The 25,557-nt window shown below is 46.6% G+C and overlaps 1 protein-coding gene across 1 annotated transcript in view; it reads left to right on the top strand.

Annotated features, from left to right (window-relative positions):
* The window catches only part of LOC148523885 (uncharacterized), an 85,237-nt gene that overhangs the window by 35,962 nt on the left and 23,718 nt on the right, over positions 1-25,557 (top strand). The window contains exons 5-19 of the mRNA XM_088472549.1: positions 295-302; positions 975-1,037; positions 1,395-1,447; positions 1,493-2,105; positions 2,814-2,965; positions 4,118-4,445; positions 4,591-4,627; positions 5,749-5,816; positions 7,863-7,937; positions 9,279-9,415; positions 9,926-12,144; positions 13,909-14,163; positions 16,637-16,749; positions 20,271-20,490; positions 24,126-24,266. Of these exons, the coding sequence (XP_088328675.1) occupies positions 295-302; positions 975-1,037; positions 1,395-1,447; positions 1,493-2,105; positions 2,814-2,965; positions 4,118-4,445; positions 4,591-4,627; positions 5,749-5,816; positions 7,863-7,937; positions 9,279-9,415; positions 9,926-12,144; positions 13,909-14,163; positions 16,637-16,749; positions 20,271-20,490; positions 24,126-24,266 (4,482 nt within the window). The remainder of the gene's footprint in view (positions 1-294; positions 303-974; positions 1,038-1,394; positions 1,448-1,492; positions 2,106-2,813; positions 2,966-4,117; positions 4,446-4,590; positions 4,628-5,748; positions 5,817-7,862; positions 7,938-9,278; positions 9,416-9,925; positions 12,145-13,908; positions 14,164-16,636; positions 16,750-20,270; positions 20,491-24,125; positions 24,267-25,557) is intronic.

The raw sequence follows: 25,557 nt of genomic DNA, 5'->3' as shown, positions 1-25,557 counted from the left end.
GCGCAGGAACAGAAAGCTCAACAGTGTCCACGTCATCCCCTTCTGTTTCCACTGAAACCAGCGCAGGAACAGAAAGCTCAACAGTGTCCACGTCATCACCTTCCGTTTCCACTGAAACCAGCGCAGGAACAGAAAGCTCAACAGTGTCCACGTCATCACCTTCCGTTTCCACTGAAACCAGCGCAGGAACAGAAAGCTCAACAGTGTCCACGTCATCCCCTTCCGTTTCCACTGAAACCAGCGCAGGAACAGAAAGCTCAACAGTGTCCACGTCATCCCCTTCCGTTTCCACAGAAACCAGCGCAGGAACAGAAAGCTCAACAGTGTCCCCGTCATCCCCTTCTGTTTCCACTGAAACCAGCGCAGGAACAGAAAGCTCAACAGTGTCCCCGTCATCCCCTTCTGTTTCCACTGAAACCAGCGCAGGAACAGAAAGCTCAACAGTGTCCATGACATCCCCTTCCGTTTCCACTGAAACCAGCGCAGGAACAGAAAGCTCAACAGTGTCCACGTCATCCCCTTCCGTTTCCACTGAAACCAGCGTAGGAACAGAAAGCTCAACAGTGTCCACGTTATCCCCTTCTGTTTCAACTGAAACCAGCGCAGGAACAGAAAGCTCAACAGTGTCCACGTCATCCCCTTCTGTTTCCACTGAAACCAGCGCAGGAACAGAAAGCTCAACAGTGTCCACGTCATCCCCTTCTGTTTCCACTGAAACCAGCGCAGGAACAGAAAGCTCAACAGTGTCCACGTCATCCCCTTCTGTTTCCACTGAAACCAGCGCAGGAACAGAAAGCTCAACAGTGTCCACATCATCCCCTTCTGTTGCCACTGAAACCAGCACAGGAACAGAAAGCTCAACAGTGTCCACGTCATCCCCTTCTGTTTCCACTGAAACCAGCGCAGGAACAGAAAGCTCAACAGTGTCCACGTCATCCCCTTCTGTTTCCACAGAAACCAGCGCAGGAACAGAAAGCTCAACAGTGTCCACGTCATCCCCTTCTGTTTCCACTGAAACCAGCACAGGAACAGAAAGCTCAACAGTGTCCACGTCATTCCCTTCTGTTTCCACTGAAACCAGCACAGGAACAGAAAGCTCAACAGTGTCCACGTCATTCCCTTCTGTTTCCACTGAAACCAGCACAGGAACAGAAAGCTCAACAGTGTCCACGTCATCCCCTTCTGTTTCCACTGAAACCATCGCAGGAACAGAAAGCTCAACAGTGTCCACGTCATCCCCTTCAGTTTCCACTGAAACCATCGCAGGAACAGAAAGCTCAACAGTGTCCACGTCATCCCCTTCAGTTTCCACTGAAACCAGCGCAGGAACAGAAAGCTCAACAGTGTCCACGTCATCCCCTTCTGTTTCCACTGAAACCAGCGCAGGAACAGAAAGCTCAACAGTGTCCACATCATCCCCTTCTGTTTCCACTGAAACCATGTCCACGTCATCCCCTTCTGTTTCCACTGAAACCAGCGCAGGAACAGAAAGCTCAACAGTGTCCACGTCATCCTCTTCTGTTTCCACTGAAGCCAGCGCAGGAACAGAAAGCTCAACAGTGTCCACATCATCCCCTTCTGTTTCCACTGAAACCAGCGCAGGAACAGAAAGCTCAACAGTGTCCACATCATCCCCTTCTGTTTCCACTGAAACCAGCGCAGGAACAGAAAGCTCAACAGTGTCCACATCATCCCCTTCTATTGCCACTGAAACCAGCGCAGGAACAGAAAGCTCAACAGTGTCCACATCATCCCATTCTATTTCCACTGAAACCAGCGCAGGAACAGAAAGCTCAACAGTGTCCACATCATCCCCTTCTATTTCCACTGAAAACATGTCCACGTCATCCCCTTCTGTTTCCACTGAAACCAGCACAGGAACAGAAAGCTCAACAGTGTCCACGTCATCCCCTTCTGTTTCCACTGAAACCATCACAGGAACAGAAAGCTCAACAGTGTCCACGTCATCCCCTTCTGTTTCCACTGAAACTATCGCAGGAACAGAAAGCTCAACAGTGTCCACGTCATCCCCTTCAGTTTCCACTGAAACCAGCGCAGGAACAGAAAGCTCAACAGTGTCCACGTCATCCCCTTCTGTTTCCACTGAAACCAGCGCAGGAACAGAAAGCTCAACAGTGTCCACATCATCCCCTTCTGTTTCCACTGAAACCATGTCCACGTCATCCCCTTCTGTTTCCACTGAAACCAGCGCAGGAACAGAAAGCTCAACAGTGTCCACGTCATCCTCTTCTGTTTCCACTGAAGCCAGCGCAGGAACAGAAAGCTCAACAGTGTCCACATCATCCCCTTCTGTTTCCACTGAAACCAGCGCAGGAACAGAAAGCTCAACAGTGTCCACATCATCCCCTTCTATTGCCACTGAAACCAGCGCAGGAACAGAAAGCTCAACAGTGTCCACATCATCCCATTCTATTTCCACTGAAACCAGCGCAGGAACAGAAAGCTCAACAGTGTCCACATCATCCCCTTCTATTTCCACTGAAAACATGTCCACATCATCCCCTTCTGTTTCCACTGAAACCAGCACAGGAACAGAAAGCTCAACAGTGTCCACGTCATCCTCTTCTGTTTCCACTGAAGCCAGTGCAGGAACAGAAAGCTCAACAGTGTCCACGTCATCCCCTTCTGTTGCCAATGAAACCAGCGCAGGAACAGAAAGCTCAACAGTGTCCACGTCATCCCCTTCTGTTTCCACAGAAATCAGCGCAGGAACAGAAAGCTCAACAGTGTCCACGTCATCCCCTTCTGTTTCCACTGAAACCAGCGCAGGAACAGAAAGCTCCACAGTGTCCACGTCATCCCCTTCTGTTTCCACAGAAACCAGCGCAGGAACAGAAAGCTCAACAGTGTCCACATCATCCCTTTCTATTTCCACTGAAACCAGCGCAGGAACAGAAAGCTCAACAGTGTCCACATCATCCCCTTCTATTTCCACTGAAAACATGTCCACATCATCCCCTTCTGTTTCCACTGAAACCAGCACAGGAACAGAAAGCTCAACAGTGTCCACGTCATCCTCTTCTGTTTCCACTGAAGCCAGCGCAGGAACAGAAAGCTCAACAGTGTCCACATCATCCCCTTCTGTTGCCAATGAAACCAGCGCAGGAACAGAAAGCTCAACAGTGTCCACGTCATCCCCTTCTGTTTCCACAGAAACCAGCGCAGGAACAGAAACCTCAACAGTGTCCACGTCATCCCCTTCTGTTTCCACTGAAACCAGCGCAGGAACAGAAAGCTCCACAGTGTCCACGTCATCCCCTTCTGTTTCCACTGAAACCAGCGCAGGAACAGAAAGCTCAACAGTGTCCACATCATCCCCTTCTGTTTCCACTGAAACCAGCGCAGGAACAGAAAGCTCAACAGTGTCCACGTCATCCCCTTCTGTTTCCACTGAAACCAGCGCAGGAACAGAAAGCTCAACAGTGTCCACGTCATCCCCTTCTGTTTCCACTGAAACCAGCGCAGGAACAGAAAGCTCAACAGTGTCCACATCATCCCCTTCTATTTCCACTGAAACCATGTCCACGTCATCCCCTTCTGTTTCCACTGAAACCAGCGCAGGAACAGAAAGCTCAACAGTGTCCACGTCATCCTCTTCTGTTTCCACTGAAGCCAGCGCAGGAACAGAAAGCTCAACAGTGTCCACATCATCCCCTTCTGTTTCCACTGAAACCAGCGCAGGAGCAGAAAGCTCAACAGTGTCCACATCATCCCCTTCTGTTTCCACTGAAACCAGCGCAGGAGCAGAAAGCTCAACAGTGTCCACATCATCACCTTCTGTTTCCACTGAAACCAGCGCAGGAACAGAAAGCTCAACAGTGTCCACGTCATCCTCTTCTGTTTACACTGAAACCAGCGCAGGAACAGAAAGCTCCACAGTGTCCACGTTATCCCCTACTGTTTCCACTGAAACCAGCGCAGGAACAGAAAGCTCAACAGTGTCCACGTCATCCCCTTCCGTTTCCACTGAAACCAGCGCAGGAACAGAAAGCTCAACAGTGTCCACGTCATCCCCGTCCAATTCCACTGAAACCAGCGCAGGAACAGAAAGCTCAACAGTGTCCACGTCATCCCCTTCCATTTCCACTGCAACCAGCGCAGGAACAGAAAGCTCAACAGTGTCCACGTCATCCCCTTCCGTTTCCACTGAAATCAGCACAGGAACAGAAAGCTCAACAGTGTCCACGTCATTCCCTTCCGTTTCCACTGAAAACAGCGCAGGAACAGAAAGCTCAACAGTTTCCACGACATCCCCTTCCGTTTCCACTGAAACCAGCGCAGGAACAGAAAGCTCAACAGTGTCCACATCATCCCCTTCTCTTGCCACTGAAACCAGTGCAGGAACAGAAAGCTCAACAGTGTCTACGTCATCCCCTTCCGTTTCCACTGAAACCAGCGCAGGAACAGAAAGCTCAACAGTGTCCACGTCATCCCCTTCCATTTCCACTGAAACCAGCGCAGGAACAGAAAGCTCAACAGTGTCCACGTCATCCCCTTCCATTTCCACTGAAACCAGCGCAGGAACAGAAAGCTCAACAGTATCCACGTCATCCCCTTCCGTTTCCACAGAAATCAGCGCAGGAACAGAAAGCTCAACAGTGTCCACGTCATTCCCTACCGTTTCCACTGAAAACAGCGCAGGAACAGAAAGCTCAACAGTGTCCACGACATCCCCTTCCATTTCCACTGAAACCAGCGCAGGATCAGAAAGCTCAACAGTGTCCACGTCATCCCCTTCCGTTTCCACTGAAAACAGCGCAGGAACAGAAAGCTCAACAGTGTCCACGACATCCCCTTCCATTTCCACTGAAACCAGCGCAGGAACAGAAAGCTCAACAGTGTCCACGACATCCCCTTCCATTTCCACTGAAACCAGCGCAGGATCAGAAAGCTCAACAGTGTCCACGTCATCCCCTTCCGTTTCCACTGAAAACAGCGCAGGAACAGAAAGCTCAACAGTGTCCACGTCATACCCTTCATTTTCCACTGAAACCAGCGCAGGAATAGAAAGCTCAACAGTGTCCACGTCATCCTCTTCTGTTTCCACTGAAACCAGCACAGGAACAGAAAGCTCAACAGTATCCACGTCATCCCCTTCCGTTTTCACAGAAATCAGCGCAGGAACTGAAAGCTCAACAGTGTCCACGTCATTACCTACCTTTTCCACTGAAAACAGCGCAGGAACAGAAAGCTCAACAGTGTCCACGACATCCCCTTCCGTTTCCACTGAAACCAGCGCAGGATCAGAAAGCTCAACAGTGTCCACGTCATCCCCTTCCGTTTCCACTGAAACCAGCGCAGGAACAGAAAGCTCAACAGTGTCCACGTCATCCCCTTCATTTTCCACTGAAACCAGCGCAGGAATAGAAAGCTCAACAGTGTCCACGTCATCCCCTTCTGTTTCCACTGAAACCAGCACAGGAACAGAAAGCTCAACCATGTCCACGTCATCCCCTTCAGTTTCCACTGACACCAGCGCAGGAACAGAAAGCTCAACAGTGTCCACGTCATCCCCTTCCATTTCCACTGAAACCATCGCGGGAACAGAAAGCTCAACAGTGTCCACATCATCGCCTTCTGTTTCCACTGAAACCAGCGCAGGAACAGAAAGCTCAACAGTGTCCACATCATCCCCTTCTGTTTCCACTGAAACCAGCGCAGGAACAGAAAGCTCAACAGTGTCCACATCATCCCCTTCTGTTTCCACTGAAACCAGCGCAGGAACAGAAAGCTCAACAGTGTCCACATCATCCCCTTCTATTTCCACTGAAACCATGTCCACGTCATCCCCTTCTGTTTCCACTGAAACCAGCGCAGGAACAGAAAGCTCAACAGTGTCCACGTCATCCTCTTCTGTTTCCACTGAAGCCAGCGCAGGAACAGAAAGCTCAACAGTTTCCACATCATCCCCTTCTGTTTCCACTGAAACCAGTGCAGGAACAGAAAGCTCAACAGTGTCCACATCATCCCCTTCTGTTTCCACTGAAACCAGCGCAGGAACAGAAAGCTCAACAGTGTCCACATCATCCCCTTCTATTTCCACTGAAACCAGCGCAGGAACAGAAAGCTCAACAGTGTCCACATCATCCCCTTCTATTTCCACTGAAACCAGCGCAGGAACAGAAAGCTCAACAGTGTCCACATCATCCCCTTCTATTTCCACTGAAACCATGTCCACGGCATCCCCTTCTGTTTCCACTGAAACCAGCGCAGGAACAGAAAGCTCAACAGTGTCCACGTCATCCCCTTCTGTTTCCACTGAAACCAGCGCAGGAACAGAAAGCTCAACAGTGTCCACGTCATCCTCTTCTGTTTCCACTGAAACCAGCGCAGGAACAGAAAGCTCAACAGTGTCCACGTCATCCTCTTCTGTTTCCACTGAAACCAGCGCAGGAACAGAAAGCTCAACAGTGTCCACGTCATCCCCTTCTGTTTCCACTGAAACCAGCGCAGGAACAGAAAGCTCAACAGTATCCACGTCATCCCCTTCTGTTTCCACTGAAACCAGTGCAGGAACAGAAAGCTCTACAGTGTCCACCTCTTCCCCTTCCGTTTCCACTGAAACCAGTGCAGGAACAGAAAGCTCAGCAGTGTCCACGTCATCCCCTTCCGTTTCAACTGAAACCAGCGCAGGAACAGAAAGCTCAACATTGTCCATGTCATCCCCTTCCATTTCAACTGAAACCAGCGCAGGAACAGAAAGCTCAACAGTGTCCACGACATCCCCATCCATTTCCACTGAAACCAGCGCAGGAACAGAAAGCTCAACAGTGTCCACGTCATCCCCTTCCGTTTCCACTGAAACCACTGCAGGAACAGAAAGCTCAACAGTGTCCACGTCATCCCCTTCTGTTTCCACTGAAACCAGCGCAGGAACAGAAAGCTCAACAGTGTCCACATCATCCCCTTCTGTTTCCACTGAAACCAGCGCAGGAACAGAAAGCTCAACAGTGTCCACGTCATCCCCTTCTGTTTCAACTGAAACCAGCGCAGGAACAGAAAGTTTAACAGTGTCCACGTCAACCCCTTCTGTTTCCACTGAAACCAGCGCAGGAACAGAAAGCTCAACAGTGTCCACTTCACCCCCTTCTGTATCCACTGAAACCAGCGCAGGAACTGAAAGCTCCAGAGTGTCCACGTCACCCCCTTCTGTTTCCACTGAAACCAGCGCAGGAACAGAAAGCTCAACAGTGTCCACGTCATCCCCTTCTGTTTCCACCGAAACCAGCGCAGGAACAGAAAGCTCAACAGTGTCCACGTCATCCCCTTCTGTTTCCACTGAAACCAGTGCAGGAACAGAAAGCACAACAGTGACCACGTCATCCCCTTCTGTTTCCACTGAAAACAGCGCAGGAACAGAAAGCTCAACAGTGTCCACGTCATCCCCTTCCGTTTCCACTGAAACCAGCGCAGGATCAGAAAGCTCAACAGTGTCCACGTCATCCCCTTCTGTTTCCACTGAAACCAGCGCAGGAACAGAAAGCTCAACAGTGTCCACGTCATCCCCTTCTGTTTCCACTGAAACCAGCGCAGGAACAGAAAGCTCAACAGTGTCCACATCATCCCCTTCTGTTTCCACTGAAACCAGCGCAGGAACAGAAATCTCAACAGTGTCCACATCATCCCCTTCTGTTTCCACTGAAACCAGCGCAGGAACAGAAAGCTCAACAGTGTCCACATCATCCCCTTCTCTTTCCACTGAAACCAGCGCAGGAACCGAAAGCTCAACAGTGTCCACGTCATCCCCTTCTGTTTCCACTGAAACCAGCGCAGGAACAGAAAGCTCAACAGTGTCCACATCATCCCCTTCCGTTTCCACTGAAACCAGCGCAGGAACAGAAAGCTCAACAGTGTCCACGTCATCCCCTTCCGTTTCCACTGAAACCAGCGCAGGAACAGAAAGCTCCACAGTGTCCACATCATCCCCTTCTGTTTCCACTGAAACCAGTGCAGGAACAGAAAGCTCCACAGTGTCTACGTCATCCCCTTCTGTTTCCACTGAAACCAGCGCAGGAACAGAAAGCTCAACAGTGTCCACGTCATCCCCTTCTGTTTCCACTGAAACCAGCGCAGGAACAGAAAGCTCAACAGTTTCCACGTCATCCCCTTCTGTTTCCACTGAAACCAGCGCAGGAACAGAAAGCTCCACAGTGTCCACGTCATCCCATTCTGTTTCCACTGAAACCAGCGCAGGAACAGAAAGCTCCACAGTGTCCACGTCATCTCTTTCTGTTTCCACTGAAACCAGCGCAGGAACAGAAAGCTCAACAGTGTCCACGTCATCCCCTTCTGTTTCCACTGAAACCAGCGCAGGAACAGAAAGCTCAACAGTGTCCACGTCATCCCCTTCTGTTTCCACTGAAACCAGCGCAGGAACAGAAAGCTCAACAGTGTCCACGTCATCCCCTTCTGTTTCCACTGAAACCAGCGCAGGAACAGAAAGCTCAACAGTGTCCACGTCATCTCCTTCTGTTTCCACTGAAACCAGCGCAGGAACAGAAAGTTCAACAGTGTCCACGTCATCCCCTTCTGTTTCCACTGAAACCAGCGCAGGAACAGAAAGCTCAACAGTGTCCATGTCATCCCCTTCTGTTTCCACTGAAACCAGCGCAGGAACAGAAAGCTCAACAGTGTCCACCTCATCCCCTTCTGTTTCCACTGAAACCAGCGCAGGATCAGAAAGCTCAGCAGTGTCCACATCATCCCCTTCTGTTTCCACTGAAACCAGCGCAGGAACAGAAAGCTCAACAGTGTCCACATCATCCCCTTCTATTTCCACTGAAACCATGTCCACATCATCCCCTTCTGTTTCCACTGAAACCAGCGCAGGAACAGAAAGCTCAACAGTGTCCACGTCATCATTTTCTGTTTCCACTGAAACCAGCGCAGGATCAGAAAGCTCAACAGTGTCCACGTCATCCCCTTCCGTTTCCACTGAAACCAGCGCAGGAACAGAAAGCTCAACAGTGTCCACGTCATCCCCTTCTGTTTCCACTGAAACCAGCGCAGGAACAGAAAGCTCCACAATGTCCACGTCATCCCCTTCTGTTTCCACTGAATCCAGCGCAGGAACAGAAAGCTCCACAGTGTCCACGTCATCCCCTTCTGTTTCCACTGAAACCAGCGCAGGAACAGAAAGCTCCACAGTGTCCACGTCATCCCCTTCTGTTTCCACTGAAACCAGCGCAGGAACAGAAAGCTCAACAGTGTCCACGTCATCCCCTTCTGTTTCCACTGAAACCAGCGCAGGAACAGAAAGCTCAACAGTGTCCACGTCATCCCCTTCTGTTTCCACTGAAACCAGCGCAGGAACAGAAAGCTCCACAGTGTCCACGTCATCCCCTTCTGTTTCCACTGAAACCAGCGCAGGAACAGAAAGCTCCACAGTGTCCACGTCATCCCCTTCTGTTTCCACTGAAACCAGCGCAGGAACAGAAAGCTCAACAGTTTCCACGTCATCCCCTTCTGTTTCCACTGAAACCAGCGCAGGAACAGAAAGCTCAACAGTGTCCACGTCATCCCCTTCTGTTTCCACTGAAACTAGTGCAGGAACAGAAAGCTCAACAGTGTCCACGTCATCCCCTTCTGTTTCCACTGAAACCAGCGCAGGAATAGAAAGCTCAACAGTGTCCACGTCATACCCTTCTGTTTCCACTGAAACCAGCGCAGGAACAGAAAGCTCAACAGTGTCCACGTCATCCCCTTCTGTTTCCACTGAAACCAGCGCAGGAACAGAAAGCTCAGCAGTGTCCACATCATCCCCTTCTGTTTCCACTGAAACCAGCGCAGGAACAGAAAGCTCAACAGTGTCCACGTCATCCCCTTCTGTTTCCACTGAAACCAACGCAGGAACAGAAAGCTCAACAGTGTCCACATCATCCCCTTCTGTTTCCACTGAAACCAGCGCAGGAACAGAAAGCTCAACAGTGTCCACGTCATCCCCTTCTGTTTCCACTGAAACCAGCGCAGGAACAGAAAGCTCAACAGTGTCCACGTCATCCCCTTCTGTTTCCACTGAAACCAGCGCAGGAACAAAAAGCTCAACAGTGACCATGTCATCTCCCTCTGTTTACACTGAAACCAGCGCAGGAACAGAAAGCTCAACAGTGTCCACATCATCCCCTTCTGTTTCCACTGAAACCAGCGCAGGAACAGAAAGCTCAACAGTGTCCACATCATCCCCTTCTGTTTCAACTGAAACCAGCGCAGGAACAGAAAGCTCAACAGTGTCCACATCATCCCCTTCTGTTTCCACTGAAACCAGCGCAGGAACTGAAAGCTCAACAGTGTCCACGTCATCCCCTTCTGTTTCCACAGAAACCAGCGCAGGAACAGAAAGCTCAACCGTGTCCACGTCATCCCCTTCTGTTTCCACAGAAACCAGCGCAGGAACAGAAAGCTCCACAGTGTCCACGTCATCCCCTTCTGTTTCCACTGAAACCATCGCGGGAACAGAAAGCTCAACAGTGTCCACGTCATCCCCTTCTGTTTCCACTGAAACAAGCGCAGTAACAGAAAGCTCAACAGTGTCCACGTCATCCCCTTCTGTTTCCACTGAAACAAGCGCAGGAACAGAAAGCTCAACAGTGTCCACATCATCCCCTTCTGTTTCCACTGAAACCAGCGCAGGAACAGAAAGCTCAACAGTGTCCACGTCATCCCCTTCTGTTTCCACTGAAACCAGCGCAGGAACAGAAAGCTCAACAGTGACCACGTCATCCCCTTCTGTTTCCACTGAAACCATCGCGGGAACAGAAAGCTCAACAGTGTCCACATCATCCCCTTCTGTTTCCACTGAAACCATCGTGGGAACAGAAAGCTCAACAGTGTCCACGTCATCCCCTTCTGTTTCCACTGAAACCATCGCGGGAACAGAAAGCTCAACAGTGTCCTCATCATCCCCTTCTGTTTCCACTGAAACCAGCGCAGGAACAGAAAGCTCAACAGTGTCCACATCATCCCCTTCTGTTTTCACTGAAACCAGCGCAGGAACAGAAAGCTCAACAGTGTCCACATCATCCCCTTCTATTTCGACTGAAACCAGCACTGGAACAGAAAGCTCAACAGTGTCCACATCATCCCCTTCTGTTTCCACTGAAACCAGCGCAGGAACAGAAAGCTCAACAGTGTCCACATCATCCCCTTCTGTTTCCACTGAAACCAGCGCAGGAACAGAAAGCTCAGCAGTGTCCACATCATCCCCTTCTGTTTCCACTGAAACCAGCGCAGGAACAGAAAGCTCAACAGTGTCCACATCATCCCCATCCTCACACACAGCAGCATTTGCCACCAACGCAACAACAACGACAGCAGCTGGTGCCAACACAGATACACAATCAACAGTATCAAGCACAACTACATTAGGACACAGTCCTAACACTACAAGTACAACAACCACCAACACTCCTACAAGCAGCAAGCTTTCTACAAATGCCAGCGAGAGTATAATTACAACTGCAGACACTATTGTTAGTACAACTGGTAAAACCAACACAACAGTTTCTACCTCATCTACTGTTCAATCAACAGCATTCAATATGTCTACAGCAAGTATTATAACTACTATGCCTAGTTCTGGAGTAACTAACACAACTACTTCAACAATTTCAAGCACACCAACATCCACACACACAGCAGCATTTGCCACCAACACAACAACAACGACAGCAGCTGGTGCCAACACAGATACACAATCAACAGTATCAAGCACAACTACATTAGGACACAGTCCTAACACTACAAGTGCAACAACCACCAACACTCCTACAAGCAGCAAGCTTTCTACAAATGCCAGCGAGAGTATAATTACAACTGCAGACACTGTTGTTAGTACAACTGGTAAAACCAACACAACAGTTTCTACCTCGTCTACTGTTCAATCAACGGCATTCAATATGTCTACAGCAACTATTATAACTACTATGCCTAGTTCTGGAGTAACTAACACAACTACACCGACATCCACATCAATAGTTGCTTCTACTTCCAACGCATCATCACCAGCTAAAACATCTTCTACTACTACCACCACCAGAGTAACAACGCCTGTCACTTCTATCAAGACAACAGTAACAACAGTACATGTAAACCCTACTACAACATCAACGACACCGTCATTTTGCGGTAAGTTAGGGACAAGCTACCAGGGGCCTAGGGCGACAAGTTGCTTAATTCCAGTAAATATAATTCACACAGTATGATCTCAGATTAGACTGAGCACACCTAATTTCCTTTAACAGATTATTATTATTATATTATCATATATTTATATGGTGCCACAAATGTTCCGCAGCGCCTTACAAAGTACATAAACAAATAGGTGACCAGTGACTTACAGTACAATACAATACAGGACCAGGACATGGATAATATACACTGCTACATTAGCTACCATAACACCCACATAAGCAACAGAGCATAACCAACCAAGTGTTAGGTGCCCTAGTGGGGAGTAAGAAGAAGATGAAAGTAAAGTAGGGAGAAGCACAAGAGGGTAGAGGGCCCTGCTCCTAAGAGCTTACATTCTAAAAGGGAGGGGCAGACAAACAGGTGTGACGGGGAGGAAGGAACATATAGTAGCAAGTTAGTATGAGAGCTGGAAGGCTTTAATGAAGTAGAGGGTCTTGAGATAATTTCAACAGATAATTTCAAATGTTATAACAGTTAACTTTGAAATGAAAATCATTGTATAGTTATGTATAATTACTTACTGTATAACAATAGAAAAAAAATCATAAAGTGTTAACATAATGTAAGGCCAAATAATAAGAAGTTATCTTAGAAGTACAAGAATATAGGCCCTCATTCAGAGCCGTACGCTCTGAGCAGAGCGCACGCTCTGAATGAGGGCCGGGCTCCATGAAAATGGAGCGTCCTCCTGGACGCTCGTATAGCTGTGGGTCACCACCCACAGCACATACGAGCGTGCATTGTGATGGCCGCGATGGTCGTGACCATCGCGACCATCGAAATTGCGAGCCAGAGCCTGCAGTTGAGGTTTTCAACCGCAAGCTCCGGAGTGATTTTGGCTCCAAAATCACTCCCACTGACATCACTAGTGATGTCAGTGGGCCGGCTTTTGACGGGAGGCGTTCCCTTGGGAACGCCCCCGTCAGGGAGGCACGCCCCCGGCACGCCCACCAAAAGGGGCGTGCTGTCAATCAACATTGATCGGACACAACGAGCGAAGGACTTTCCTTCGCTCGTCGCGTCTGGCGCATGCGCACGACGGAGCTCCCTCCGTCGTGCGCATGCTCAGTCCATAACATCGACCCACTTGCGAGCGGACAGCCGCTCGCGAGTGGGTCTGAATCAGGCCCATAGACTATACAATGATTTCTTAAATTAACAAATGATAGACAGGCCTTGGGAAGGTAAAATATTTAACCTATTAAAAAAATGTGAGTCAGATACTTATATATATATATAACAATCTAAATTCTTAGTATACAAGAGGCACTGCTTTTTATTAATGTGTTTATTATGATGTTTAGGTTTATTAGATTCTAATTAATTAGATATTTGTTTTAACTACTTGACTCATAATTGAATAGTTTCCCAAATGCAGCCTAACATTTGGTTTTGGTACCTTATATAAAACTACACTGAAGTTTTTTTCTAAGTTAATCAGGTGACAGATTTTTGTATTTTACTAGCACCATTAGATATGCTTTCTGTAATCTTCACCCTGGGCCTGCTGATATTTTATAGTGGCCCTGGGCCAAATCATTGGGGAAAATGTCTGAACGGCTTCCCTGTCATTACCTATCATCAGAGCAATACAAATAACACAGATTTTTGCAGAAGCAGCGTTAAAAATAAAAATATATATATTCTTCATTATCATGTCCCTTTAATTTAATGATGACTGTATCTTTATCTCTGCAGTAAGTGCTTCCGTTTCTATACAATTAATCAATGTCACCAGCGACTTGATTGTAATTATGCTAGTCAAACAAGGAGCACCAGCAAACGCTAATTACACAGTGACACTGTCTAAAGGCAACAGCGTTTTAAAGACTGTTAGTTCAAGAGAATCAAAGGTGAACTTCACAGACCTCCAACCATCGATTGAGTATCAAATATCGATCCGACAGGATTACTGCCCTCAGAGAGCAAACTACACCACTACGGTCAGGACAAGTGAGTACATCGCTCCTAGAAACAGATAAAGCAACTCATTGTATTTTTTTTTTTTTCCATACACACAAATAATCCAATCATAGACGATGTGATCTGATTGGATGAAAAGCAGCCACAAATATGTACGGCCGCGGCAGTCAGATTTAGCATTTTGCGCTAAGTCGAGGATCCGTACGGTTTCATGCGCATAGTTGCACGTCCCACAAAAAAATGTTTCTTGAATAGAGCGCATACTGTATATTAATATGTTTACAAGTAGAACACACAATCTTCTAGTCAAAACTCAACAATATATTAATAATTATTATTAAAGCATATTTAAACTAATCCCATCTCTTTGAAATATATAGATTTACATGGTAAAGAAATATTTTTCTCTCAGAATAAAGGAATCTGCCTGGTTTGTTAACCGAGTCATGGACAGGGCTAGTTTTGTTTAGAAAGTACTTATGTCGATATCGTTAGTCAACATGTAGATCTTTTTCCTCAGGTTACACAGTAAATCGTTTATTTTCTAAAGCCTTGTTCACATAGTGGGAGGCCCAAAGGGTTTCGGCTCCTGAAGTATACTGTAGACGCACTAACTATATATAGATATAAGAGTTAGTCCTAAAGCTTTGAGAAAATGTAAATAAAAGTCCCCAAGGCTAATACACCTACCCCAGACAAACTTTCATAGCTCCCAACTAAAGTAGTGACCCGACTTTAAAACTGGGACAATGTCCTTCCTATAATGGGACAGTGGTTAGGTATGCAATCGTCAAAAGCTAATACCTGGTAGCTGTGGGTTATAGCTCACACTTTATACAATCTGTAAGGATGCGGATTACAATAGTTGTTATATAAAAATAATTGTGTAATGCAGGAATGGTGCTAGGGTGTTCCCTGCAAACTATAAATTTGCGCCCTCATGTAGTTAGCATTCACACATTTTTAATGCAGGAGTAAATGGCTCCATGGGTGTCCGAATACAAAGTGTGGGTTATAGGTTCGAATTCTAGGTATGACTGTATTTTAAATTAAGGAGAATGTGAAGTAGCTTCATATAGTTGGAATTCACAGGCTTCCATTGTAGTACCAAATGGCTCCATTAGCACGCTGTCTTCCTGCAAAGTATGAGGTGATAAGTTTGAATCCAAGGTATGACTGTAGGGAGACAGGGAGAGACCTAGTGCAGCAGAGAAGGCTACCAAGGGTAAGTATGGGATGAAGCAGAGTGGGGGGAGGGGGAGGCAGGATGGAGCAGAGCGAGAGGGGTGCGAAGCAGGTGAGAGTTGGAGAGATGAGCAGCAGTCAGATTGTGGTAGGACGGTGTGTGGGTGTATGTATATGTATAAATACATATATATATATATCTTCAGTGCCTTCCGGTATAGACAATGAATAAATAAAGGAAGCAGAGGTACTTAGAGGCTCAAAGTATATATTATTATTCCATGAGCATTCTGATATTTTGGGGCACAACCGCCCATTTGTCAAGGTAACAGGTGAAACGTCTGATTGCTCGTAATAATATATAATTTATTTAAAACCTCTAAGTGCTGCAGCTTTATATATATATATATATTATATATATATATGTGTGTGTTTAGCTGTCCCAAGGGGTGTAATGCTGGCAGGTAGACATTGCTCAGGCAGCAGCTCAGGTAGTATCACAGTACGTGACCCTTCATATTGGTGTTTGAACCAACTGGTTGATTACAAGTGCTCTATTTTCCAGTGTACTCTACAGACAACCCCCCCCCCCACACACACACACATACACATACTGTACACACACATACACATACACACATACACACACATACTGTACACACACATACACATACACACATACACACACATACATACACACACATACACATACTGTACACACACACATACACACACACACACATACACATACTGTACACACACACACACACACATACTGTACACACATACACACACACATACATACACACACACACACACTGTACACACACACACACACTGTACACACACATACACACACACATACATACACACACACACATACACATACTGTAAACACACACACTTGCTTGTTTGCAATTCCCACTGACTCTGGTAACCTGTGATTCTTGTATATGTTGTATCACACCCATTCAGTCACAGCATGGAAATTTCAGCTAAAGTGATATCCCAAAGTCAATGTTTGGTGTAAAGTCTGTAAATAGCATGCTATTAATTACATTATTATACACATAGTGACCGTCAGACTGCACAGATCTCCATTAGATCTAATTAGTTGTCATAAAACGTGACAAGGGTGAACAATAGTTACTTACAACATATCGAAGCAACTATTTGCTGTTACTAAAGACACCAGTGGCCGCTCGTGGTGCAGTGACACGTGACAGGTTCCTGTACGTTTGGGGCCTAACCACCCCTATGCATTCATTCATCTGCCCTTACATTCTAACCTGTTCCTTTCTCTCTCTGATCTCACCAGCTGCAAGAATATTTGCTGCCGAAATCAAGGTGACAAATCAAGAATACAAACCTGATTACAGCAATCCGAGCAGCAATGCGTTCAAGAGCTTTGAGGAAAATTTTATCAACGAGGTGAGAAGAGTCAGAGAGTGCCTGTGACTCTTTTAAAAGTCTATCTGACTACTGTATGTTGGCCAGTCCATAAGCTGTTTACCTGGGCAGGAAAATGACCAAATGAGTCCAAAAATAAATAAAGCTATAGGGGCTTATTCTGAGTCAGAAGAAAAGGGTAATGCGCCCAAACTGCGCATTTGCTAAATCAGACTTTAAGTACATGGACAGTGTTTGCTAGTGTGTACAGATTGATCCATCTGCTGGTGGACCACGCTATGGGGCAGATTCAATTAGCCGCGGGATTTACCCCGCTACTAATTGCCGGCCTAAATTCCCGCAACGCAGGGAAATCTATTCAATGAAATAGTCACGCGCGGAAACACACTGATTCCGTGTAAACTGCGGAATCAATGTGTTTTTTCCTCGAGCGCGAGGCCAATTTGGTCGTTTTGACACCGATTTTATCTTGCAAAATCGTGAGGTGCGAGGTAAAGTCCGACTGCGGGGACTCGCGCACGGGGTCTCAGGGATTCCCGCGCGAGGAATCCCCGCTATTTGAATAGGTTCAGAGCGGAAATTAGCCGTGGGGTAACTCCCGCGGCTAATTGGATCTGCCCCTATGCGTGAGATGTTTTTTTTTTTTTTTCGGTAAGTGGATGGCGACAATGCGATTGAATGGAAGTGATCCGTCTCAGGGGAGTGTCATAGTCATGTGAGGGCAATGTAATGGGAGTCACAGGAACAGCCATAAGGATGTCATGGAATTGTCAGGGGACAGACATTCCGTCACGGTCGCTTTCATAATGACACAAGTGGCATCACTACTTTCCATATACAAGTTCTATAATATTGCCATAAGTATTATTAGAGCTACCGCACAGGAAAACACCGTTCATTTATATTTTGCAATGAGAAAATCGCTATTTAAAGTTATATTTCTAATTTTAATGGCCCTGCCAAACTAGGTGCTGCCTGAGACAGCTCCCTGAATTGGGCTCATTAAAGGCGTCGTACTGGTATACTAGGTCCTAGCCTTCAGCAAGTCAGTACGTGCATTACCAATGACGTACAGTACAGTAAATGCATTACCAATTACATACAGTACAGTATATGCATTACCAATGACGTACAGTACAGTATATGCATTACCAATTACGTACAGTACAGTATATGTATTACCAAAGACATACAGTACAGTATATGCATTACCAAGGATGTACAGTGCAGTATATGCATTAGCAATGACGTACAGTACAGTATATGCATTAACCAAGGATGTAAAGTACAGTATATGCATTACCAATGGCGTACAGTACAGTATATGCATTAACCAAGGATGTACAGTACAGTATATGCATTACCAATGACATACAGTATAGTATATGCATTACCAAGAATGTACAGTACAGTATATGCATTACCAATTATGTACAGTACAGTATATGCATTAACCAAGGATGTACAGTACAGTATATGCATTACCAATGATGTACAGTACAGTATATGCATTACCAAGGATGTACAGTACAGTATATGCATTACTAATGACGTACAGTATATGCATTACCAATTATGTACAGTACAGTATATGCTTTACCAACGGCATACAGTACAGTATATGCATTACCAACGACGTACAGTATATGCATTACCATTGATTTTCCATACAGTATATGCATTACCATTGGCATACAGTACAGTATATGCATTACCAATGATGTACAGTACAGTATATGCATTACCAATAGCATACAGTACAGTATATGCATTACCAATGACGTACAGTACAATATATGCATTACCAATGACGTACAGTATATGCATTACCAATGATGTACAGTACAGTATATGCATTAACCAATGACGTACAGTACAGTATATGCATTACCAATGATGTACAGTATATGCATTACCAATGACATACAGTACAGTATGCATTACCAAGGATGTACAGTACAGTGTATGCATTACCAATGATGTACAGTACAGTATATGCATTACCAACGGCATACAGTACAGTATATGCATTACCAATGATGTATAGTACAGTATATGCATTACCAACGGCATACAGTACAGTATATGCATTACCAATGATGTACAGTACAGTATATGCATTACCAACGGTATACCATACAGTATATGCATTACCAATGACGTACAGTACAGTATATGCATTACCAATGATGTACATTACAGTATATGCATTACCAAGGATGTACAGTACAGTGTATGCATTACTAATGATGTACAGTACAGACTTGGTAACTATACAGATTTTTTTTCAGAATACTAACAGAACTAAGGTTACACAGAAAGATAAATATTTGCCAACAGAAACAATAGTGTGTGTCCAGTGTCATTCATACGGTGCGTGTACTCTATCACTCTGTCATGGATGTGTAACATGTTTCCTGCTTTGGAGTTTTGAAAGTATTTTGCAATAATGACCTCATCTCACTTCCACATAGACATCCATAGCATACGTACATTATTAGTGTCATACGTTATTATCTGCTGCATAGGCCATGGGGGTCGGACGCAGCCTCGTCCGTGTCTTCATCATTTGCCGGTTGTGCGTTTGCAATTTCATACAAATCCCCTTAAAAATCCCTTCCTTGGTGTCGTGTTAGAAAGAATGTGCAAGGACGCAGCCGCCCTCTGTCGGCGCCCACACATGCTGTAATACTATTGGTGCGCCATTAGACGCAGCATCGATCGCATCATCGAAACTCGCACCAGCCCTACGCCAGGGGCAGATTCACCGTTTCAATATGGCCTCCGATGTGAAGGATTCTGCGTCTCTGTATGCAGCCATTATCACCGACACGCCCAAGACATTTTCTAAATATTTCTGAGACTGTGCGTCTCCCATGCACCCCAATTCCAACCTCGACCCTGGGCCTGACGAACGCAATGCTGATATTCACGCAGACTGAGCGATGATTTGCCATTGCGGATGTGTGTAAGCCGCACTGCGCATGCACAACGATTGAATTGCGAATATGTTCTAACAGAGGATTCACTCGCGAAATGAATGACAGGTAGCCATCACTTAGGGGGTGGTTAGAAAAACGCAGGTGTGTCTGACCATGGGCTCCCGAATATTAGTTGCTGCATCTTTGCTCGCGGCAGGAGAGCCCTCTGTGTATCTGGAGACCCACTGTGTCGGCGGCAGCTTAGACCCGCTAGGAAGGCTGATGGCCGCCTGACCTGCCTGCAATGTTTCCGATGTTTCCAGTTTTGTGTGTGAGCGGCAGGTGTGAGATGCTTTCATTGGGCGTCGAATTAGTGATTTGCATATTTTTAACATATTGGGAATCTCTGTGCGCACACTATCGGGACGCATTCGCATAATAATGCCCAGATTACATAGCTAAGAAAATGGTATACAGGGTGGGGTTTTAAATATGTGTCCTGTTATATGAGGAACTTTGATTGCTTGTCTGATGTTACATATCAGTGACTTGTAGATTACTGTATATGAGATATTCTCGGTTCCCGTACTAACCCTTGTTACTCCTTCATGTACTTTGCAGCTTCTAAAGTACCTCAACGCTCTCTTGCAAGCACTGATTAGAGCTGATAAAATGCGCGTTGTTGTAAAAAGCCTGAGACCTGGCAGTGTCATCGTGGATTACGACATTATCACCAACGTGGAGGATAATTTTACGGTGTTGAATGTGACCACAGAATTCGTAGATGCTCTTAACAGAAGCGACATCCTCGACATAGATCCAGCATCGTATCGTTTCAACGGTATGTAGGCATGTCCTTGTGCTATTGGCCGCCAGGAAGTCATAAGTCATCTGCAAAGTGTCGATTATAAATATTATATAGTTACATTATTTACACTTGTTTTTCCTCTCTTCACTTGTTATTCAGGGGTCTACGGGCTCGATTCAGACTCGCTCGCTATATGCATATACAAATTCAGCTAAGTGATAGCAAGGCAGGGATCCCACGGCAAGGCATAAGCACGCCCACTACGTCTTGGTGTGCGATCGCTCTGTGTATGCAGATGCCCACCAGCCTGTCTTAAGATGCCCACTTTTGCACGTCATCTCCAGGAAATGTATGCAACCATCGGTACCGTCGGAAGTGAACGCAGCGCTTGTGGGTGGCCATACCCTACCACAAGCACTGCGAGCACTTCAGTGTACTATCCAGCCAGGTGACGTGTACTATGATTAATTATGTCTTAATTATGCACGCCTCTGAAACGCTGTTGAGACGCTTAGGCACACCTGCGTTCGCACCTCCACTCCCCCGTTTTCAAAGACCAACACCTGTCACCACCCACAAACGATTCTCCTGTCACTCACTCGGCTGAGCAGTCTATGCGCAGCGATCGTATGCTTCCCTATCACTCGGCCTGGTACGCGCATGCTCACTCCGATGTGTATGCATGCCCACAATGCCAAAATCGTCTGGCGGCGTGTGAACACTTCCTAGCGAGCGGGTCTGAATCGGGCCCTATGTACTGAGCCTTTGAGAGATAAAGTGGATGGAGAGAAAGTACCAATCAATCAGCTCCTGTCATTTTTCAAACACAGCCTGTAAAGTGACAGCTAGGAGCTAATTGGTTGGTACTTTATCTCTCTCCAAGGCTTAGTACATAGGGGATCATTCAGCCCCGCTCGCGAGGGAAGTTCGCTCGCAAGCGGGTCGATGTTTGGGGAATGCGCATGCGCACGACGGAGGGAGCTCCGTCGTGCGCATGCCCGAGACCCGGCAAGCGACGAGAAATACGTCGCTCGGGGTCTCGCACCAAAGGGGGCGTGCTGTCGATGGTGAGTGACAGCACACCCCCTTTAGTGGGCGTGCCGGGGGCGTGGCTGCCAGACGGAGGGGTTCCCATGGGAACGCCTACCGTCTGATTATGGCCCCACTGACATCAGTAATGATGTCAGTGGGAGTGACTTTGGCTCTGATAGAGCCAAAATCACTCCTGGGCTTGCGGCAGCGAGACCCTACCGCAGGGTCTCGTCGCAAGCCCGATGGTCGCGATGGTCTTTGACCATCACGACCATCATCATGGACGCTCGCTATATGGTCAGAGCGTTCAGCTCTGAATCAGGCCCATAGACTCCTGTGCTTTATGTACATAGTAACAAAACATAGGCCCTGATTCAGACCCACTCGCAAGCGGCTGTCCGCTCGCAAGTGGGTCGATGTTGTGCACTGCGCATGCGCACGACGGCGGGAGCTCCGTCGTGCGCATGCGCCAGACGCGTCGAGCAAAGGACTTTCCTTCGCTCGTTGAGTCTGATCAAAGGGGGCGTGCTGTCGATGTTGATTGACAGCACGCCCCCTTTGGTGGGCGTGCCGGGGGCGTGCCTCCCTGACGGGGGCGTTCCCAAGGGAACGCCTACCGTCAGAAGCCGGCCCCACTGACATCACTAGTGATGTCAGTGGGAGTGATTTTGGCTCTGATAGAGCCAAAATCACTCCGGGCCTTGCGGTTGAAAAACTCAACCGCAGGCTCCGGCTCGCAGTGGCGATGGTCGCGATGGTCAAGACCATCGCGGCCATCAAACTGCACGCTCGTATAGGCTGTGGGTGGTGACCCACAGCTATACGAGCGTCCAGGAGGACGCTCCATAATTATGGAGGGCGGCCCTCATTCAGAGCGTGCGCTCTGCTCAGAGCGTACGGCTCTGAATGAGGGCCATAATGCACTGACCACAGTAAGTATATAACTTCATTTATTTCATGATACAGTATATAAAGATTTTAATTGTGTATTCAATAATTACTTATTAGAAAACAATAGGAAATTTTTTTTTTATTCTACAATGCATTTTTTTGAAGCATAGTGTACAATACAGGTTTTCACCTTTCATATAACCTTAATTTACTCTTTTATGATGATGCCCTCCTGCAACATTTGCTATACACGTTGCTTTATCCCACTGGCTAAGTATTTTTCAACTAAATATATTATATACGTCAATAACACTCCCTCACAAAACTATTATGTGGGGGACATTTAGTTTTAATCAATGGCCAGAAAGTGCCACCATAACAAATACACTTAGTATCGCAAATTTTCTCTGTCACCCCATAAAGGGGGGCGAGGGAAAATTAACAATATTCTACCGTGCGGCTGCACATGGCAGAGGATTGAATACCCCCCTCCCTAGTGAATACATCTGTATACAGAGGGTGTTCCATCCGCTGTCTTCCTGAGTCATAGGGGTAAATTTACTAAAGTGAGAGTTTTTAGAAGTGAGTTTGGTTGCTATGGGCAACATCACTTCTAAAACTCACTTCTGAAAACTCTCGCTTTAGTAAATTTACCCCATATATTCCATTGGGTGAAAACAGATAGGGAAAGCAGACAGAAAATGCTAAATATTTAGTAAATGCGGCCGAGAGACACGCAAACCAATAAATGAGATGAATGAGCAGTTGGAAAACCTGTTAATGCATTGCTAGTTGGTTTGGTTTTACTTGTACAGGGAAACCTGTTGTGTGCAATTTAGTAATTATATGTCCTACTATAATAATCATAGTCCTTAGCTCTGTTATAGCCACACAGGGCCTGAGGCAGTCACCTAGAGCGTCATGGTTCCCGGGCCGCCTACAACCCTCAATAAGACACATAGGGGGAGATGTTTCAAATCTTATAAAGAGGACAAGTAGCACAGTTGCCTATATCAACCAATCAGATCCTACCTATCATTTATCAAGTTAATTCTGTAAAATGATAGCTAGAAGCTGATTGGTTGATGTGTGGAACTCCTCCTCTTTAGGATGGCTTAACACACCTCCCCCATAATGTCACTCATTCCTTTGGATGTCAGCACAGTTCCCCCATACTAGCTGCCATCTGCTGCCAGCTTGTTGCCTGTAAAGCTGCTGTTACATATCTATTGTGGGCTGAGATTGTGGCGACAGGATATGTTGTCTCAGCCAGAGGCTGAGTAAAATTCTATAGGGTCCTTTGCAACATAGTGACGTGGACCCCTTTCCCATATTAGAGCAATCCAGGCCCTACAGTTCCCACTGGGCACCCTTAGTAGCCTATTGGATGATCTGACTTTGGTGTCAAACTACAGTATTACCGCCCTCCTCATCTGCCACAGAGGAGCTGAAGATGCCGGTGCCCCCTAGGGCCCTATCACCTCACCCCACAATACAAGGTAAAAATTCAGGCTGCAGCATATGAGGGTGCACCCAAGGGGAGAGATCGGATGCCCAGGGAGCCTCCACCATCCCTGTAGTCGCAGTACACAAAGCTGTGACCGGTGTAATACTTTACCGTAGCCATCAAGTCATTGTGATTATTGCGGTCAGTGTGAGTGTCAGCAGTTCGTCAGTGAGATGACAAAAGGTGTGCTTTATCATTTCAGCTTGTTTTTTTAAATAAATATTTATTTTATTTGCAGCACAAAACAGCTGCGTGCCCGGAGAAAATGGATGCTCACTAAACGCCACCTGTACGCCATTTAACGGCCAGTATACTTGCAAATGCTTCGCAGATTTTGTCGATACCAGCCCAAATGTTCCAGGAATAATGTGTGCAGCAGGTAAGCACGATACATTTATCTATGGGAAAATGTAACCCCCCTTACACGCACACTGTAAATTATAAGGACACTATAAAAAGTTTAGGCAGGTTATTCCTCATAATGCACATATTTTTCATAAACACCGGGAGTGATGACATCAGAACTCAAACTTGTTTATAGTTATACAGATATTATTTACAGGGGTTTATTTTATTTATATTGTTTGTATATTAGATAGCTATGTTATAAGGAAATTTAAGCTTGCCTGGAATATATCTGACATATATAAGATGAATGGAGAAGGTGCAGACACTAGACAGAGGGGAGAGAGCGCCCTGCTCGTGAGCGATTACGGTATTATATTGGTTCACTCGCCGGAGTCGCCAATAATGTATAAAGACTGGGCAAGTGGTGTAGACACAGCAAGGGCCTTGCGCAGAGTGAGTACTACGCATATTGTAAATAGCGTGATGTCACTATGCGCAGAACAATGTACGGGAGTGTTGTCATTACTGCAATAATAGGCAGTCCAGGTGACATATGAGAAACCGAAAGATTGCATAAGAAAAGAGGTGTTTTAAACCTCTAGGATGGGGGCAGGCATGTATGCAAATTACTTGTGGGAGTTAGCCTATGGCAAGCAGGGGCGGGTTTGTAACAGGAACATTATATAGTGGGATAAAAGTGTGGGCCAAAGCCTCTTTGTTCCAGATTCCTCCAGGACAGGGAAGTGCATTTTGTCAGTTGTCATTTTCCTTAATAAAACTCTCTTAGTGCTTCTCCTTCTTCTCTTCTTCTCTCCTCCTTTTCCTTATTGTATTTAGTCATTCTTTTCATTTACTTCATATCATTGCTATTACTTTTCCTTTCTGTCCTCAATCAGTGTCTTTTCTGATTTCTTGTTCTGCTGGGGGTGGGTGTAGCTATGTCCTGCCTAGTAATGAGCCTCCCCAGACCCTGGTCCCTGGCTCCACAGTGTCCCCATGTTATTAGGAGCTGCAGGTGTGGTTCCCCTATTGATAGTTCTATCCCCCCTCAGGCTGCAGCAGCTTTGTGGAAGGTGTGCCAGTGCGGGGGAGGGGTGCTTCCCTTTAGTCCTTAATGCCCCTGGTCAATATTATCTTTGTGGCTGCAATGGCCAGCACCATAGGCAAATGCAGGAGGGGTTTATGAGTGCCTTGCCTGAACCCCCCCTCAGCACACACCATGATGACTACAATAGAAATAGCATATAATACTAAAGTTGCATGTTTTTTAGGATCCCCTCAGTGTCACAAATGAAATAACTAGCACTACAGTCCCTGTTGAT

This window comes from Taudactylus pleione, unplaced genomic scaffold, assembly GCF_031769625.1.
Source record: "Taudactylus pleione unplaced genomic scaffold, aTauple2 ptg000126l, whole genome shotgun sequence".
Taxonomy (NCBI): Eukaryota; Metazoa; Chordata; class Amphibia; order Anura; family Myobatrachidae; genus Taudactylus; species Taudactylus pleione.
This window is presented reverse-complemented; position numbering and strand designations above follow the sequence as displayed.